General features: G+C 36.0%; 1 protein-coding gene across 2 annotated transcripts; it reads right to left on the bottom strand.

The window, feature by feature from the left end:
• Nucleotides 1-11,950: 11,950 nt before the first annotated feature.
• On the bottom strand, nt 11,951-13,475 carry LOC137963563 (phosphoenolpyruvate carboxylase kinase 2-like). 2 transcript variants are annotated; one of them, XM_068810691.1, is made up of 2 exons: nt 12,692-13,475; nt 11,951-12,264 (listed from the first exon to the last, which is right to left on the bottom strand). In XM_068810691.1, exons 1-2 carry the CDS (start codon nt 13,467-13,469, stop codon nt 12,209-12,211), a joined length of 834 nt encoding a protein of 277 aa, XP_068666792.1. In that variant the 5' UTR covers nt 13,470-13,475; the 3' UTR covers nt 11,951-12,208. The 2 variants fall into 2 exon arrangements, with proteins under 2 accessions (XP_068666792.1, XP_068666793.1); XM_068810692.1 differs by having other exon boundaries at nt 12,809-13,475.
• Nucleotides 13,476-18,594: the final 5,119 nt, after the last annotated feature.

The following is an 18,594-nucleotide window of genomic DNA, read 5'->3' as shown; positions in this document are numbered from 1 at the left end:
CGCACAACAAAGGGGGCCTTCATTGCAACTACTTATGACTATGATGCATCGATTGATGAGTATGGGATTGCTAGGAAACCTAAGTGGGGACACCTTAGAGACGTACATAAGGACATAAAATTTTGTGTAGATACTCTTGTGGCTACTGATCCAACTTCTACTTCTCTAGGTCCAAATTTGGAGGTCCATGTGTATGAAACAGATGCAAGAAGTTGTGCTACTTTTCTCACCAATATTGGTACCGAGTCTGATGCTCCTGTCAGTTTCAATGGTCACTCATATCGTTTACCTGCTTGATCTGTCAGCATCCTACCTGTTTTCAAGAATGTGAATCTTCAGCTGTTTGCCCTCATCACCAAACAACCAGCCTTCCATCAGCTTAGCTTAATTGAGCAACTTGGGTACATTACAACGCTTATGCATAGGAATAATTCTGGGATTCGAGGACTTCAGTTTATTATCCAATCTACTATGAAGGACCCAGCTCAACTTATTTTGAGAGTGGAACCATTTCTCAAAAGCTTTGAGAATAAGCTTTATGCAATGAGAAGTTTCGAATTCAAGAGCAATGTGAATGCATTGATTGAAATGAAGCTTGAGAAGCATAAGACCTTATGGGAGGAATCCTCATTCTTCTGTCGAAAATTCTATGATAGCACTCTCAAATGTGACCAAAGAGACTCTGAGGTTGAGACTTGGAGGGATCTTACTCTGCAGGTGTTGATTGACTTTTTCAACGACTACAGTAAGGTGGAATCACCACGCACACAATCTCTACGCATTCAGGTGGAACATATTGCCAACCGGGAGACCCAGTGGAAGGTTTTGGATACCGCCAACTCTCCATCTGTAGTACTACATTGGAGCGCTTACACCGCTTGTGTCGTCTAGTGGGCTGACCCAGATGCCGCGGATGCTACTTGGGAAGATGTGGAGACGTTTTGGCAAGCATACCCTACCTTCGAGCTTGCGGACAAGATCTTTCTCCAGGGGGGAGTAATGTTGTGGACTCAATAGTAGACCGAGTCATTTAGAGGCATCCTGATTGAGTCATTGAGTTAGTCATTGAGTTATTTCAATTTACTTTTCAATTTAAGTGCCATAGGGGCATATCTATAATTTCATTCTCTTGAACCACTGTAATCGTGAACCCTACTTAGAGATGAAGGGAATGGGAAAGGACAAGTCTTGATTTACCTAAACCAGGGACTGGATTTCTCCTCAACGAACCCTAGGATTGGAGTTCTCCTCAACGAACCCAAAGGTCTAGGTTCCCTTCAACGAATCTGATCCATCCCCCTTCTTTTCTTGTTCTAAATCGTAGGACTCAACACTGGATCCTTTTCCCCAGGACCGTGTTATAAGATCCATGACCAGAGACCATAACAGAGGTAAACATTATTACATTAAGGAGTACTTAGTTCTTGGTGTAGAGAATTACTTAGTTCTTGGTGCTGAGAATTTTGAGAGATGTTTAATCATAGAAGTTCCCAATTACATAATGCAATTGAAAGGACAGAGCCGAATTATTAAAGAAAATATTTCCCATTTTCAAGACAAAGCTTAATTATCCAATTAAAACTCAAGTGGATGTTGTATTTGCAACGTGTAATTTTCACAACTATCTTATGAGAGTCTATCCAAACCTAGAGCATATTAAGAAGGTTGAACAAGAGCTTATGGAGCAAAAGATTGACGAGGAAGTGTACTCAACTGCAAATTTGTCTAAAGAGTATCGAAAGCATAAAGATTGAGGGGAAAATAGCTAAAAAATGTGGCATGATGAGATGCAATGAAAAAACTTGTTTCAATGTTACGCCATTATATAAACATGAGATATCTTCTTGAAGATTATTTATGCTTGAAATGTGTATGTTTTAAGTTAGACTTGTAATTTCCATTGTTTCAAGTTTTAAATGAATTGGATTTTTAATTTTCATGTATGCATGTATGTCAAATGTTTGACTTTTGGTGTGTAATAATTGAAAAATCGTTACTAACAATTTTCTGGAAAAATGGATAGTAGTGGAGGAGATAAAAAAAAACATTCTATGGAGCCAAGACATGGAATTGTCTTATACAAATATGTAGTCAAGACATGGATAATTGTTTTATACAAACCCTATTACACCAAATGAATAAGGGCAAAAAATTTGGTAGGGCGTTTACAATAGTTGTCTATTTAGTAGCTTCTACAGTAATGTCAAAGAATTTTGGAGCATTCTGTGGCTTGCAATGTATATTTGTCCAACAAATCAATAACCAACAAAAGACGTTGAAGAATAACTTTTCTATACTTCATGGACTTCGTCATAATAGTGATATTGGATTAAATTTTAATCAATCAATAATGATGTTGGGAGTAGCTTCTCAAGTGTGGAATAATTATATAAAGGTATTCTCAAACACATTTCGTTTTTTTTATGTTTTATCTAACTTTTGTGTAATAATTTTGTATAATAATTTGTTAAATGAGTAGGCTCTTCCAGATGCATACAATATCGATATAAGCCTATTTTGAACTATGATAACTTACATATTGCTCTTTGGGAAAGTTCGTACAACCTATTTTAGTTGTACTACTACTAAAGAGAGGCAAGTGAATTGGGATAAGGGGCCTAACATATTAAACTTAGGAGAGTTTTACTTCCCTTGAAGATGGATCTAATAGAGTGGTAGACACTACAAACTCTCCTATTCAAGATGTAAAAAATCCTAGAATATCTACTTCATATAGAACTAGTACAGTGAAGTGTAAAAAAGATGAACTTTTGATGTCCTTGATGAAAATCTAAAATCAGTCAAAGAGAACCTGATAGGCTTGAAACCTTCATTTCATTAGAGGGAATTAGTCCACAATGAACTTGAAATGAAGTGAAGAATTCAATTCATCTTAAATGAATTGATTCAACTTCAACTCATCCTTGGGTGTTAGTATAGACGAGTTCAAGTACACAGGAAAACAGATTTCAGTGTTAGTGCCCCCAAATGAAAAGTATGATATAAACAAGAGAGTGAGTAACTTTTTATAATATACTTAAATAAAACATATACTTAAACAGATAATTAACCAAAATAAACATGGTTACTACACTTATAAGTGATTTAACGAGTAGTATTAAAATATATTAATACCCTAATTAATGAAAAACTATATTATATTACTTAATGATTATAGTTTATTATAAATTAATACATTAATTATATGTGACTAGAATAAATTATTAAAAATAAATAAATAAATAAATAAATAAGCGAATATAATAAATAAATAAATTATTTTTTAATAACATAAGATATCTTTTAACATTAAAAACCACTAATTTAATACAATAATAAAAAAATTAATATAATAAATAAATAAATAAATTACCAATAACATAATATATATTTTTATGTATTATTAATTAATAATATATTGTCACAAAATTTAAAACCATTGGTTTAATTAATTATAGCAATGGGATAATTAAACCAAAAAAATTTATCAAATATTTTAAGTATGATTATTAAATCACTAATTTGATATAGTAATTATAAAATAAATATATTAAATAACAAAATAATTATTTTATAAATAAAAATATAAATTATTATTTTTATGACGATGGTTTAATTTTTCCTAACTTAAGAAAAATTAAACCATCGTCTTCCTCACGACATGCGTCTGTCTTGCTCAGCAGCGGGCAAAGGCGACGGAGGCGGCGCTCCGACAGTACACTGAGAGGGAGAAGAGAGGGAGGGCGAGAGAGAAGAGAAGTCGGGAGGCCGAGAGGCTAGGGAGGGGGAGGAGGGATTGATTCGGAAAACAGGTCCGAATCTAAATTCCCCATTTTTTGCGTGAGTGAATGAATTGACGTGACTCACTTGAAGTGAAATTCATTCTACACTAACCCCTTAATCTAATGAACTAAGTAATGCAGGGGGGGGGGGGGCCTTGATTCGAAAAACAGGTCTGAATCTAAATTCCCTATTTTTTGCGTGAGTAAATAAATTGACGTGACTCACTTGAAGTGAAATTCATTCTACACTAACCTTTTAATCTAATGAACTAAGTAATGCAGGAGTAATTCATCTCACTTAATTTTGGACTAACCCCCCGGTAACATTTAAATACGTTTAGTGGAAATGTCAACACATTTGTACCTGTTGGAGGTTTAAGTAATGACCTTTTACACGTGTGGATAATTCACAACAATGTTATTAAATCAAATGATATATTTGTTTTATCACTTTAAACATTACTTTTTGGTACCCTTGGATGAATAAACAAATAGAGGGTCCTAAACTTGTATTTTTAGTAATATTTACTATTTATTTGTAATTTCAGAGTCATTTCTCGTCGGTACTGTCTCATCTTTATACGGAGACAACCTAGGCACCCGGTTAACGAAGTTTATTTATTCCGATGAGATCAATCAAAGTAGAATAGATCAATCAAAGTAGAATAGATCAATCAAAGTGACTCGACATTTCGTGCTCCACCAACGGATAAGGCTATCAAAGAATGCATGAGATAATGGATTAGCGAGCTGTATCCACTTGGTGGAGAACAAAGCAGATCCACTTCATTAAACAATCTCCCAATTTTGGCTTTATTGGATTCCCCTCGGATCTGGTTTGTCGGATTTACCAGCACTAACCTCTCCCTTTAATAGTTAATAGTGAATACAAAAGAGGGGTCAGGGGACCATTCTTTTCTTTATCATTATCAGAAGCGAAACCAGCTGAAAAGCCTGGCTAAGGTCGAGTCCACTCCATTGCCAATGTTATTGTTCAACTGAGAAGAGACGAAATGCATCCTTGTCAGTACGTTTAGCGTTTTTTTCCGTCCAGTCCGGACTCCTTGTCAGTACGTTTAGCTTTTTTTCCGTCCAGTCCGGACGGGTAGCTGTACGCCTAAATCACCAAAAGGTTGGCGCGACTCATTTGTTGGACCAACCAACCTTATATATACGGAGGGGGCTCCACGGTTTAATTTCGGGAATCGGGATTTGGGCACGGCGGTTTGAACCTCGTCGATTTTTTTTTTTTCTCTCTCCCACACCATCACTCTCTCGGTCTCCTCCTTCTCCCGTCTGTTCTTTCTTCGAAATTTTTGTCCTCTCTCTCTCTGCCTCCCTCTCCTTTCTCCCTTCTCCCTTATCTCTCTCGGCCTCCCTTTCCCTTCTCTCTCTTATTGTGAACGTTCTCTCGGCCTCCTTCTCTCGACCTCCCGCTCGCTTCTCCCTTTATCTTATCCCTCTCGGCCTCCCTCTCTTATCTCTCTCGGCCTCCCTCTCTTATCTCTCTCGGCCTCTCACTCCCTTCTCCTTGTCGCTAATTTATTTTCCCCCATAATGCCTCCTGATTTGGTTCGATTTCCCCCATTTCAATTTCGACTATCTTCGATTTTTTACATTTCAGCATCAATTTCTTCTATTCTACTTCGATTCGGCTTCGATTTTCTCATTTGGCTTCGGTTTTCCCAAAATTTTAGAAGGTAAGCCTAAACCCTAATTTTTTCCCGACTAATGTAGTGTTCTATTTGATTTAATTTTAATTTCTATGCGTAATTTGTATTGATTGTTGCATAATTGTGAGATTTAGGATTAGGGTTTATGGTTCAATTTCGTCTTTATAGGGTTTAATTTCAGGATTAGGGTTAGGGTTTAGTGTATTAAGGGTTTAGTGATTGGTATTTAACGATTTAGGGTTTAGGGTTTATTTTTAGGGCTTAGGATTTTTTTAAAAAAATTAGGGTTCTAGGTTTTTGGGGTGATAGGGTTTAGGGTTTGGGGTTTGGGGCTTTTAGGGTTTTTAAGGTCTAGGGTTTAGGGTTTAGGTTATGGATTTTGGGTAAAGATTTTTTTCAAAAAAATTAGGGTTCTTGGTTTTTGGATTATATGGTTAGGGTTTGGGGCTTTTAGGGGTTTAAAGGTCTAGGGTTTAGAGTTTAAGTTATGAAATTAGGGTTTAGGGTTAATAGGGTTAAGGGTTTAGGGTTCTTTTTAATTTTTTTATGGTTCTCGGTTAGGGTTTAGAGTTTTGGGTGTTTAGTCTAGCTCAAACAAGGTTGAGTCACCTACACTGGCGTCCATTAGCCAACGAAAACCTGACTCCCATCACTGACGTGGTATAGTTTGTAGTGACTGCAAAGTCATATGGAGCTCTACCACGGGGTATGCGATGAATTTGGAATTGATGTGTGTGTTTTTGCATTGTTTAGTACATCTGCAATGAAAAGAGTTAGATTAATTTTGAAATGTTGTAGAATATTGTTTAAAAAATTTGAAGTACTATGGAATGAATTTGCCAAGTGGTGAGGAGATTTAATTGTTATAATTATCCACCACATTGTATTTTATTTTTTGTGGTTTGTATTTCCGTGACGGGTAATGGTTGTCTAATAAAGTTTTTTTCCTTGAGGACCATCTCATATTTAGATTATAAATGGTTGTAAGAAGACAACCAACTCCTCGATTATATGACATTTGGACCTCGAAGAAGACAGCAAAATGCTCGATCTCTTGGTCGAGCACGTCAATATAAGGAACAAGTTGCCCAATGTGGTTTGGAGGTATATATGGACTATGTCAATAAGTTCAATGAAGATGCAATCAATAAAAAAGTTGTTGAGTAGCTCAAGAATCGAACAAGATCATGGAAGAAAACATACCAAATGGTAACGAGTTGTCTCAACACTAGTGGGTTCGGTTGGGATGCAACCACACAGGGAGTTACTGCATGTCATTTTGTATGGCAATACTACATAAAGGTCAGTAAATCATGATGTCCTGTAAAATATTTTGTATTTTTTTGGTATTACTAGAACTTTATTCCAATACGTCTAAAGGATGTTTTATTTTTGTAGGAGTATAGAGATGATGAAAAGTATAGACGTGAAGGTTGCCCCCCTTTACGACAAATTGGGTTTGGTAGTAAGAAACTCAATAGCCATGGGGAAAGCAAGTATAACTCCTATAAATCTGGGTGATGAACTCCTCCATGAGTTTGATCCTGTCCCGATGGACAAGCTCGAGGATGTGGATGTAGTTAGGGAAACTCCGTCGCCATTCATTAGCGGAAATGAGTCGACAACTGAGTAATTTTGAAGAAGTAACCCGTCATCTTTAAGTTGTCATAGAAAGATAAGCGAATTGTCCACTGATGACACTGGTAGATTCATTGATGCAGATAATCTTATTGCTCAGGCATTGAATGATGTTATGAAGCCTAAAGAGGGCGATGTCGAACGAGATTGGGTCAAAGCTCTTAAGGAAATCCTAGACCTGTCGGACGATATGAAGTATTGGACTCCTGAATCGTTGGATACGCCAAGTAAGAAAGTCATGTTTACGGAGATGACAATGGAAGAGCGGGTCGAGTGGCCTAAATATTGTGCAAGAAAATATTTGTAATATGTTTTAAGTACACTATCTTCTTTGGGAAGATTGTTATGTATTAATGTCGATGTTTGAATTATGATGTTGCAAGATTTATCAGAATGGTTAATATTTTTATTTTATATAATTGTTGTGTTAATATATTATGTGGATGAATATGGTGGATGAATATGGATGTGGCCAATTAAATAGATATGGTGGTGTAGGGTTGTGATCGAAGGTAGGATGTGTGAGCGAAGGTATGAATATGTGAATATGTGGATAAATATGGTTGTGTAGAGGTATGATTGAAGATTGATATTTATTTGTGTTTATGACTTTTAAGAAGAAACATGACTTTTAGGCGATTAAATTTAAAGATTTCCATGGATATTATGACCGACGAAGAAAATGTTGCAATTATTATTGGATTGACATGTAATCTTGTCGTCATAGGAAGATACTATCTCTACCATTGCGATAGATGTGTACCACATTTTTGTGGGATTAATGGTCCATTGTATTTGCAAAAGGCACTAGACAAATCGCTTGTTAAATTTCGAAAAGTTTACAGGATGAATCAAATTGTATTTCGCAAATTGGCAGAGATACTTAATAGTAAAGGGTTAGCAGAGATGTTTGATAGATCGAACTGGACCATAAGTAGGTATTTCAATAAAGTGTTGGATGTTATTTTCAAAATTCACTCTGATTACATCAAACGGCCTTCAGAACGCACACACTCGAAGATTTTAAACAGTTCAATGTTTTATCCATACTTCAAGGTAAAATCACTTTCCCTCTAACTAAATAATTTTAGATTAATATACAAAATTAGTCAATATTAATTGAAATTGTATAATTAGGATTGTATTGGGGTTATTTATCTCTCACAAAATGTGATGGCAGCATTTATATTTAACATGCAATTCACTTATGTACTTGTTGGATGGGAGGGATCAGTAGTTGATTCCCGTGTATTGAAGGACGCATTGACTCACCGAGATAGACTATTTGTACCTAAAGGTAAATAATATATTTTTATGTAGTAATTTTTTATATTTTATCTTCATTTATTTTATGTAGAATATAATTTTTATTGTAGGTAAATATTATCTAGTCGATGCTAGTTATACAAATCTTCTAGGATTTTTGGCTCCATATCGAGGAACACGGTATCATCTGCAAGAATTTAGAGATAATATTCCTAGGAATGAAAAAAATATATTTAATCGAAGGCACTCATCTTTGCAAAATACTATTGAGCAAACTTTTGGTACTTTAAAAGCTCGATTTCAAATGTTTAAAGGTGCTCCCCCATTTTTTTAAGATCTAGACAAAAAATTATAATTGCTTGTTGCATATTGCACAATTATATACGTGGAGAGGATTACAATGATATATTTGAATTGGAAGATGATGATTCGGATGATAAGCTCAGTGGAGGAGGTAATGGAGTCCAATCAAGTGCAACAGATGATGCAGACAATGATGATAGAGATGGTCTTATGGAAGATGATAGTCTCTGAACATTATAATCCACCAGAGCCGCATAATTTCAAGATGAGATAATGACTTGCATGTGGGATGATAAATGATGGTTGTATTTTATAGCTTTTGAACATGTGTCATTCTTATGTACTAAACTTGTAACTTGATGATTTTAATATTAAAGGCAAGAACTCGTTATTAGAATAATTTTTCTTATGTTATTAATAAAGTTGTATATTTATTTATTTATTATTTTTATTAAAATTTATTACTATATTAAACTAGATATTTAAGTCTGGTAAATAAAATATAGTTATAATATACATATGATCAATTAATTATTTTTAATCTTGTGAAAATATATTATTAATTCATACACATAAAAAATCTATATAGTGTTCTTAATAAAATAAATAAATAATTATTAATTATAATTATTTTTTAATTAATGTATTATATTAGTGATTTAATAGTGGTTATTAAAATATTATTAAAGCAAGCATTTGATCAATTATTTTGGTTTAATTAACCCATTTTTTAATTAATCAAATCAAAGGTTTTAAATTTAAAGAAAAAATATATAGTCTGTTAAAGTTATGATTGGATCAATTTTTCCTATTTAATAATTCCTTCTTAGGTTAAAATATATCATATGTTATTAATAAATTAATAACTAAACTTATTACATTCGTTTTTGTTAATTGTAATATTTTTTTATAATTAATCATTTGCACAATTAATTGGCTTACTTTATTAAACTATAATCATTAAAAAATATAATATCTAATTTAATTAATTAGTATATTAATATATTTTAATTATACATTAAATTAATTATTCATGTAGTAATTATACATTTAGGTATTATATTTTAATTAAGTATAACTATTCCAATGCCCCCATCGTATTTGCGTTGAATTGAAATTTCAAAATGTTTCTCTTTGTTGAAGTAGAAGAGTCGCTGTCTGCATTCATAATTACTAGAAGAGAGACAAATATCAGGGTCGAGAGGGCCAATTCGTTGCTGCAAATCTATGGAGCCGAACGCTGAAGAAGCCTGCGGATTTGCAACATGCATGTGAAGCCACAGAAGAAAAGATATAAAAAAGCGTTTTATCGTTTTAAAAAAAACTTCCATGGCTGTAACTTGGAAGGGAATATTTATAGCTAATAAATTATAAAGCAAGAGTGATAGCGATAAGAGCAGTGCGAATTTGTTGTTCTCCGGTTAGCATATCGCCTTGTAAAACGCTTAACAACTGTTCACTGGATCAGATTTCCGTGTCTTTAAAAAATTATAAATAACGAAAATGTTATCCGTTTTACAGATAACGGGATGTCCGAGATCCGAGAAACGGAGGCAATAGATATCGGAAAACCTACGGCTGTTTTTGTAGGACAAAAATTGAAGAATGCGAGAGGACTGTAATTAAATAAAAAGGGGGCAAGAGAAAAATGATGCGACTTAGGTCTTCGTCTAATTAATAAATTCAATTGAGGAGTCAACATTAATAAAAGAAACAAGAAGATTTCAAGAAAAACGACGAGCAATGTTTGTGTTTTTAGTGATCAAGAGGAACTTACTCTTTTCTAGATATCTTATTCATTGCTCACGTTACCATAAGCAGAGTGAAGCTAACCTATAGACCTAACCACTTTGAATGAGCAATTAAATGAGATCTAATAACTTTGAGCAACCGGTGAAAATCGATGCGTACAAGAGATTGGGACTCGAGAGAGTGGAGACTGACAGCCCATGTGGAACGTCGGGCAGCTTCTGGTTACATTTTTCTCACAAAAAAAAAAGGGTTTCTTGTCTGCATTTGACACGTCAAACAGAAACAGATGATACATTAAGATTGGAAATTTGGAACCTTATTCACCCTTTTTATCCTTCTTTAACGGATTTACACCTGCCAGTGCCATTCTTCTTCAGAAACATTTAACTTAATTAGAGGCAGGTAACATTGATAAAATATTAAAAAGTCAACCAAACTCGAAACTTCTCTTCTAAAGGTTAAAGATAGAGAATGACTACGAGCTATTTAAAACAAAATTAGATAAATAAAAACGCGATAGGCTATCTGTAACGGTTAACCCTTACCATTTTGACTATTCAATTTATCAGAAATCAGATAGAGTGACCTTAGTTACCAATCCTAATTTTTGAGGTAGGAGTGACCGTGTCCCACTCCCACATGTTTCCCAATCCTAGTCATTAGTCGACACAACCGCTCTTTCCAGAAACCAACTGCGCGAATCGTGGCAAATTTCCTCCTCGAATTTCGCGTTGAAAAGTTAAACAGCTTATCAAAATATCCTAATATAATATAATATAATGCCTGGTAATTCAAAACCCACTTCTTCTATCAGTGTTCAGGCCGCCAAGTCAACAACACTTACGCTCACACGCTTCGGACTTGGCAAAAAAATAAAAAATAAATAAAGAAAAATAAAAGCCTACAGAGAAAGCTCAGTAGCTCACAGGAAAATTATCAGATCAGGAGTTGAGAGTGGAGACTGAAGACGGATTATGACGCGAGAATAATACTTTCAAAGTGTCGTCTCAGGTAATATTGTGCTCCGCGCGAGCAATTTCCGAAACTTCTAACTTCCAATAAGGCAATCCGCTGTTGAAATGAGCGTGAAAACAAACACCAGGACACTTGCAACTTGATTACCTGAACATCCTCCATTGGGATTGGGACCTTGTTGTGATAAATAAATAATAAACACTAATACACTTCAACTTGATTAAAGCAATTTTGATTTGACGTGCATCCGCCCTCCCGAGAACCTACTTTCTGCCATAAATACCGTAGAGCCCCCTCTTGACTAAAAACAGAAGCTTAAAAAGCATAAACCAAAGGATATGCGAAGGGACCACCCCATTCTTCCCATTGCCTAGAAAGATCCGCGTTTTATTTATCTTTCTTTTCTAATTCTCATTAAAGACGGACTCTCTCGCCGTCTGGTTCAACCAGGAAAAAGCGAAATCCTAGTTAAAATAGAACTCAAAACGAATAACAGAAAAATAGGCTCTTCTAAAGTGTAATATATTGCCGCATAAAAAACTCCGGCATATATTCCGGCCAAGTACAGGTCGAGTACGTATCTCCGGTGCTCCACCTCTCGAAAGCAACAAAAGAAGCCAAAAGAAAAAAAAAGCCCAAAAGACTAGTTAGATTTGTATACTGCTCATACTGCACTACCCCAGTAGCCTCCGTAGAAAACTGGGACTCCAACTATCTAACAGACGACAATCTTCCAGGAAGATAGACAGGATCAGCAGGGTATGAGCTCTTATGTACACAGTCCCTCTTTGTACAGTACACACATTAGACTTCTAATTCTCAGGTCAGATCTGCTACCGACCCGACTGCACCTCCGCTTGTCATCCACGGGTGCCCTGCAAAAACGGAAGGAAGAAACTCAGATGCAGAATAATATAATTACAAAAAACAGAAAATCTCTCCAAAATCTGGACTCTGAAAGGGAGTCGTAAGTAGAATGAACGACCGCACATATAGCTTGCACTTAACAGACTGTAAGTCTAAAAATTGGAAAAGAGAAAGCAAAAAATAAAATAGCAGATGAGCCGCTCAGAAGGAGAAATACCATACAAGATGAGAAACTTCGTAAGAAACCAATGAAATACTAAATAAATGGTCATTAACCAAATAAATTCTCCAAGAAAACGGAAGCTTTCCGCAATCGGTCGCTAGGAGATCAAGGATGAAGTCTGAAATCTTTATTTCTCGGAAAAAAGCCATGAAACACCGGCCGAAAAGAAGAAAATGAAATAAAGAAAAATCGGTCAAATGATAATCACTTACTGAGAACTTGCTCAGCCGAGAATCTTCTTGAAACATCTTTACACAACATCCTACGAATTAAGTCCCTGGCCATCGGCGAGACCGAGTGAAAGAGACGGGTCGGAAAACGGAGATTACCGCGCAACACCGCCCCAAAGATCTCCACAGCCGAATCTCCATAAAAAGGCGGTATTCCAGACAACATTATGTACAAGATAACTCCAGCGCTCCAAACATCGACCTTCTCATTGTAATCTCTCCCTGCGATGACCTCCGGTGCCACATAATAGGGCGTACCAACGACCCCCCTCAACGGCCTACCGTCACCGAAGCAGTCCGCCGATCCGAAATCGGAAAGCTTAAGGCGGTTCCGGTCATCAAAAAGGATATTATCCGGCTTAATATCCCTGTGAGCTACGCCTCGGCGGTGGCAATGAGCGATCGCTTCCATTAACGCCGACATCACAGCCGCCGCCTCCGTCTCGGAGAAAATCCTCTTTGAGATACGATCGAAAAGGTGAGGCGACGAACAGAGCTCAATAACCATATGAAGAGCGTCTTCATCTTCGTAAACTTGAAAGATTTGAAGAACATTCGGGTTTCCGCTCACCAAGAGCATAATCTTTGCTTCCTTCTCGAGACATTCTTTATCAATGGCATCAGATAAGAGGCGTTTATCGATAGACTTGCAGGCGAAAAACTCAGCGGAGAGAGGCGAAAAGCACCGGAACACAGTCCCGAACCTTCCCCGGCCGATCTCTTCGCAGATCTGGTAATCCCTCTTCAAAGCCTCGCTCATGTTATTTTATTCCTCTGAATGACTTACCTAAGAAGAAATATTCAGCAGGCCTTAAGGAGGTTTTATAAGCGTGAGCTGCGGAACTTCGGGGACGAATATTCGCTTGGAAGCTCCTCCGAATGAGATTCTTCCACGTGCCCCGCCTCGCAGAGCCTCTAATTGCTTTTGTTACGCTGTGAACGTACAAGGAAACTCCTCTTCGTATGAGGAACCCGATCAGAGGTAAAACAGCCAAAGAAAAAGCAGGCAGTGCACATGCTGAACACGTGTGAGCTACCGTGACAGAGGCGACGGGACGGAGGGAACGGACGAGGGAAGGAATCTACGGCCGTGATTGGAGCCGATGGCCTGCGGAGGCCGTTCAGGACGCGCCGCCCAAAGTACACAGAAAGAACGACCGGTTGAGTGGCTGATATCACGTGACGAAGTTGTGGTCCTTTCAGCCCAAACGATCTTTACGAGTGCGAAAACACAGCGGCACGTGGCCGACAAACGAATAAATAGTCCTGTTTTTTTCTTTATTTTTCTTTTTGTCTTTTTTTCGATTTTTTAATTTAGAAAATTTTAAAATTGCGTTGTGCTTATTATAAGCCATTGTGGCTGATGACCGTGGGCGTGAGCCGTCAATTGATAAGCTATCTAGGCCTACCTATCCTGAGCCGTTGGCTTTGCCGGGGTTGCTCCCCAAAAGAAGTATCCTTGTTTTCTGTCAAAATTACTAAAATGCTCTCTTCTGGTCCTCTCTTCTTCCCCTAGCTTCTTCTCCGACTGGATTAAAAGAGTGCTGTTGCTATTTATAAATGGATTTAAAAATTTCGGGGAACAAGCATTTCGTCCTCTCCTGTCTCATGCATAATCTGCCGAAGAATATATAAGACGTTAGCGAAGTGACGTGTTAAGCAAAAGAACGATGCGATGGGGCTCGTCGTGTCACCAGGATCTTTCCAGTCGGCAGAAACCGCTGTTGTTGATGATAGCAGAGCCCCACCATGTACCGGAATGAATCTGAAGAAAAGCCTTCAGTATTTTTTTTCTTCAACTGGGGAGATTTCGATTTAGATGACGCTTCCGGTCTAATTCATTACTCAAAATAATTCTTTCAGACACACACTGAATGGTGGAAGCCATGAGAGACGCCACTATTTGTCGAGACATTCAGATGTTAGGGTTTGGATTATATGCAGTGTAGGCATGCTTGGAGGCATTGTTCATTTCCTTTTCTTATGTTTTTCGATTCGAAAATGTTCTTGTTTATTGAAAGATGCTTGAGGCTTGCTGGTGGCAACATGCCTATGACTACTATAGAATTAGAAATCATGCACTATGAATCCAAAGGGCGTTGGATACTTAATAAAATTTTATATCTTCATTACTAGTGACTGTGGTCTTGGTATGCTGAGGAAAATGTTTCTTTAATGACCGTGTTAAGGTAGACAATTTTGTATTGTATTAGTTAGACGTTTAAACATCTGTCTCGACGAAATTCTATTGTAACGGAAAACCACTAGTCTACCTTTTGTTGCTTCTGCTATTTACATGAAACCACCCCCGAGATGTAGGCATACTTATTCACTAATGGGAGAAGGAGATTCTCCTATAGGTCTCCCTAGTTGAAAATTTATATCCTAGGAAAAACTAGAAATATTTTTCCCAAGATACACATTTTCAAGAAACTCTCAATAAAATCCTATTAATGCCTTAACTAGGAAATTACATAGAAATTTTTAAAATTTTCCAAGGAAAATTAGATAGACCTATTAGTGACTTTTTCTAAGGAAATAAATAGAAATTAATAATCAGTCTCATACATTACCATACCTATTCGATAAATTTTTAGTAAAAAAAATAGAAAATAAAAAATCTAAAATTTTTTTTTATGTAAAAACAAATTGTTCACGTAAAACTCAAATTGAACCACTGAAAACAAATAATGTCAAGGAAAACTATTAGAAATAAAAAAAATTCAAAGACACATATAGAAAAACAAGAAAAACAAGAAAAACAACTCCATCAAAAACCAATATGATTTAGTAGGCATTAACCCTAACAAAAATTGTTCCATACTCGTCTAAAATAAATTTTTTTTTTTACCGTACTCATATAAAACTAGTAACTCAAAGCATCATTTCTGTCCATGTAATCAAATCATACTTATATCAAACATTTATTGGAGGCCAATAAGAGAATAACACTGTTCTAAATGTAAGGTTGGGTTAGGATAGTAAGTTGTTTTTAGTCAATGTTGGTTCAGTAACTCAAAGCATCGTTTTTGTCCATGTAATCAAATCATACTCATATCTGTTGAATTTATGGAAAAGTGAAATACTTCATTGACATCAATAACTTGTTGTAATCAAAGTACATGAACCTCTATTTATAATAGAGGAAGGTAGTAGAGTTCAATTACAATAAAACTATTGTTGTCCTAAGTACACCCAAACTTTAACACTTAAGGTAAGTCCTAACATAATTAGGTAACTCAATATTGATAAAAGACAAATATAACTTAAACTAAAACTCTTCTTGGTTGTGAACCTAAGATAAAGATACTTTTGTGAGTCCTTCTTGATCTTTCAACTGATGTGATAAGGATGCCAGCTCTTGGTAATCATTGTGGGTCCTATTTCTTATGGGCTTGGGCCCATCTTGTGGCCTTCCTTAGTCATATGGCCCATCTTATAATAATCTTACATATGTGGGCCTTCCTTGGTCGTTTGGGCTTTATCTTATCTTCCAATACCCCCCCTCAAGCTGGGGGTGAGAGAACAACATGAACTCCCAGCTTGCTGCAAATGAAGTATAAAATATTTTTTTATAAAATGACACATATTCCAATATGACTTCATCTTCCAACATTCCCCCTCACGATGTTGCGTCCTTCCATGAGGCCCTGCGACATTATAAGTGAGAGTAAAAATCACTCTAGCTGGTAAGCCATTGCTTCATACTCTAGTCTTGATGCTGGATGTAGGGCACACTCCACTGCTATCGGTATTGTGTCTATCAGCATTGCTCTGAAGTGTCCACCACCGTGTCCCTCCACAGGACAATGACTTTCAAGTGGTAGGAGACATAAAAGCCATTACAGGGGGGAGGGATAACATAGATGTAATCATAAGTTCCTCCGTCATGGACTTCCAACCACAAATAATTTTCATCTTTTTAACGGGGATGAAGTTCCTCCGTCATGGACTTCCAACCACAAATAATTTTCATCTTTTTGACGGGGAAGAACTTCCTCTGTCGTGGACTCCCAACCACAAACAATTTTGATCTTTTTGACGGGGTCAAATAAATGATGACATGATGCCACCTCTTATTCAATAATAGTGTCCCCAAAGAGACATAATAGTTGCTGCTGAATATAACACAACCATCTTCCAACACATATAAAATGAACCAAATAGTAAACTTTGTCAAAGAACCCATGAAATAATCCGATATAAAAATTTCTTCTTTGATGCACAAGCTTCACCTTTTGTGCTTCCCCTTTCTTGAATATTTTGGTCACATAAACTTATCCACAACATAAGGAATAAAATACCTCTTTCTTGTTCTTGTTCTACTTCTCCCCCTCAAGGTGGGAGGTAATGGCAGTGATCCCAGTTTGAACCAAATATCATAGAAGTAGCAATAATCCCAAATAACAGAAATTTGTAAATAAGCCCTCAAACCAGGGAGAAGTGAGATATTTTCCTGATATATCAACTCAAATAGTGTCGCAAAATAATCGGCATAAATTTGTAATTTTCAATACAACAGGATACCAGCATGACTTTTGATTCTTCCAATTCGAATATATCTTTCAAAATAGATCAGATTGACATGAAATTTTTTCCTTCTGAAACTAGAATTAAATAATTTTCATCCAAGTATAACTTAACTTCATAAAATACTGTTTTCGGAAGATAAATAATCTGATATATTTCGGTCTCTGTTATCTGGCATAACTAAATACTGTTTATCCTATTTTTCTAGAATGACCATTGACTCTTCAAAGATAAATATCTCCTTATAAAAAGATCATAATGAGGATTGGTTGAATAGGTAAGAAAATAGACTTAAGGATCTTTCTTTTTATATATAATTCTCCATATAAGTCTCTTTCTTGATAGCATAAAATACCTCGAAAGTTGAGGCTTTCTGCTACCGCTCAAACCTCTTTTTAAATTTGACCTTTGTTGCTTCAAATATTGATTTCTCTTTGTAGATAACTCAGATAAAAAATTGGTTGAATAGGTAAAAGAATATATTTACAAATATTTCTTTATATTTATATATATATATCTTCATATAAAGTCTAGTTATTGATAGCAAAAAATACCTCGAAAGCTGAAGCTTTCTGCTGCTACTTGAACCACTTTTTGCAATCTGACCTTCGCTCATTCAAATATCGATATCTCTCTGTTGATAAATCCGATTGGAACCAATCATTTTTATTTTCAAATTAGACTCAAATATCTTTTCGTCAATATATAATTTTTAATATAAAATCTACGTATAGAGGTTAAAAAAGGCAAAGAAAACTACGGGAGTAGGGACTGAAAAAAATAACTACGAACCTAGACTTAGGGTTTAGGGTTTAGAGAAAATAATCACATTACCTCTGTGAGTTGACCAAGTCAACTCACAGAACCTGCTCTGATACCATGTTGATGGAAAAGTGAAATACTTCATTGACATCAATAACTTGTTGTAATCAGAGTACATGAACCTCTATTTATAATAGAAGAAGGTAGTAGAGTCCCAATTACACCCAAACTCTAACACTTAAGGTAAGTCCTAACATAATTAGGTAACTCAATATTGATAAAAGACAAATATAACTTAAACTAAAACTCTTCTTGGTCGTGACCCTAAGATAAAGATACTTTTGTAAGTCCTTCTTGATCTTCCAACTGATGTGATAAGGATGCCAGCTCTTGGTAATCATTGTGGGTCCTACTTCTTATGGGTTTGGGCCCATCTTGTGGGCCTTCCTTGGTCGTTTGGGTTTGATCTTATCTTCCAACAATATCAAACTTTTATTGGAGGCCAATAAGAGAATAACACCGTTCTAAATGTAGGGTTGGGTTAGGATAGTAAGTTGTTTAGGTCAATGTTGGTTCAGTTAAGGGTTCACTAA

This window comes from Aristolochia californica, unplaced genomic scaffold, assembly GCF_029961685.1.
Source record: "Aristolochia californica isolate CCGP_79_NKW_82.1479 unplaced genomic scaffold, dmAriCali1.0.hap1 SCAF_4, whole genome shotgun sequence".
Lineage (NCBI taxonomy): Eukaryota > Viridiplantae > Streptophyta > Magnoliopsida > Piperales > Aristolochiaceae > Aristolochia > Aristolochia californica.
This window is presented reverse-complemented; position numbering and strand designations above follow the sequence as displayed.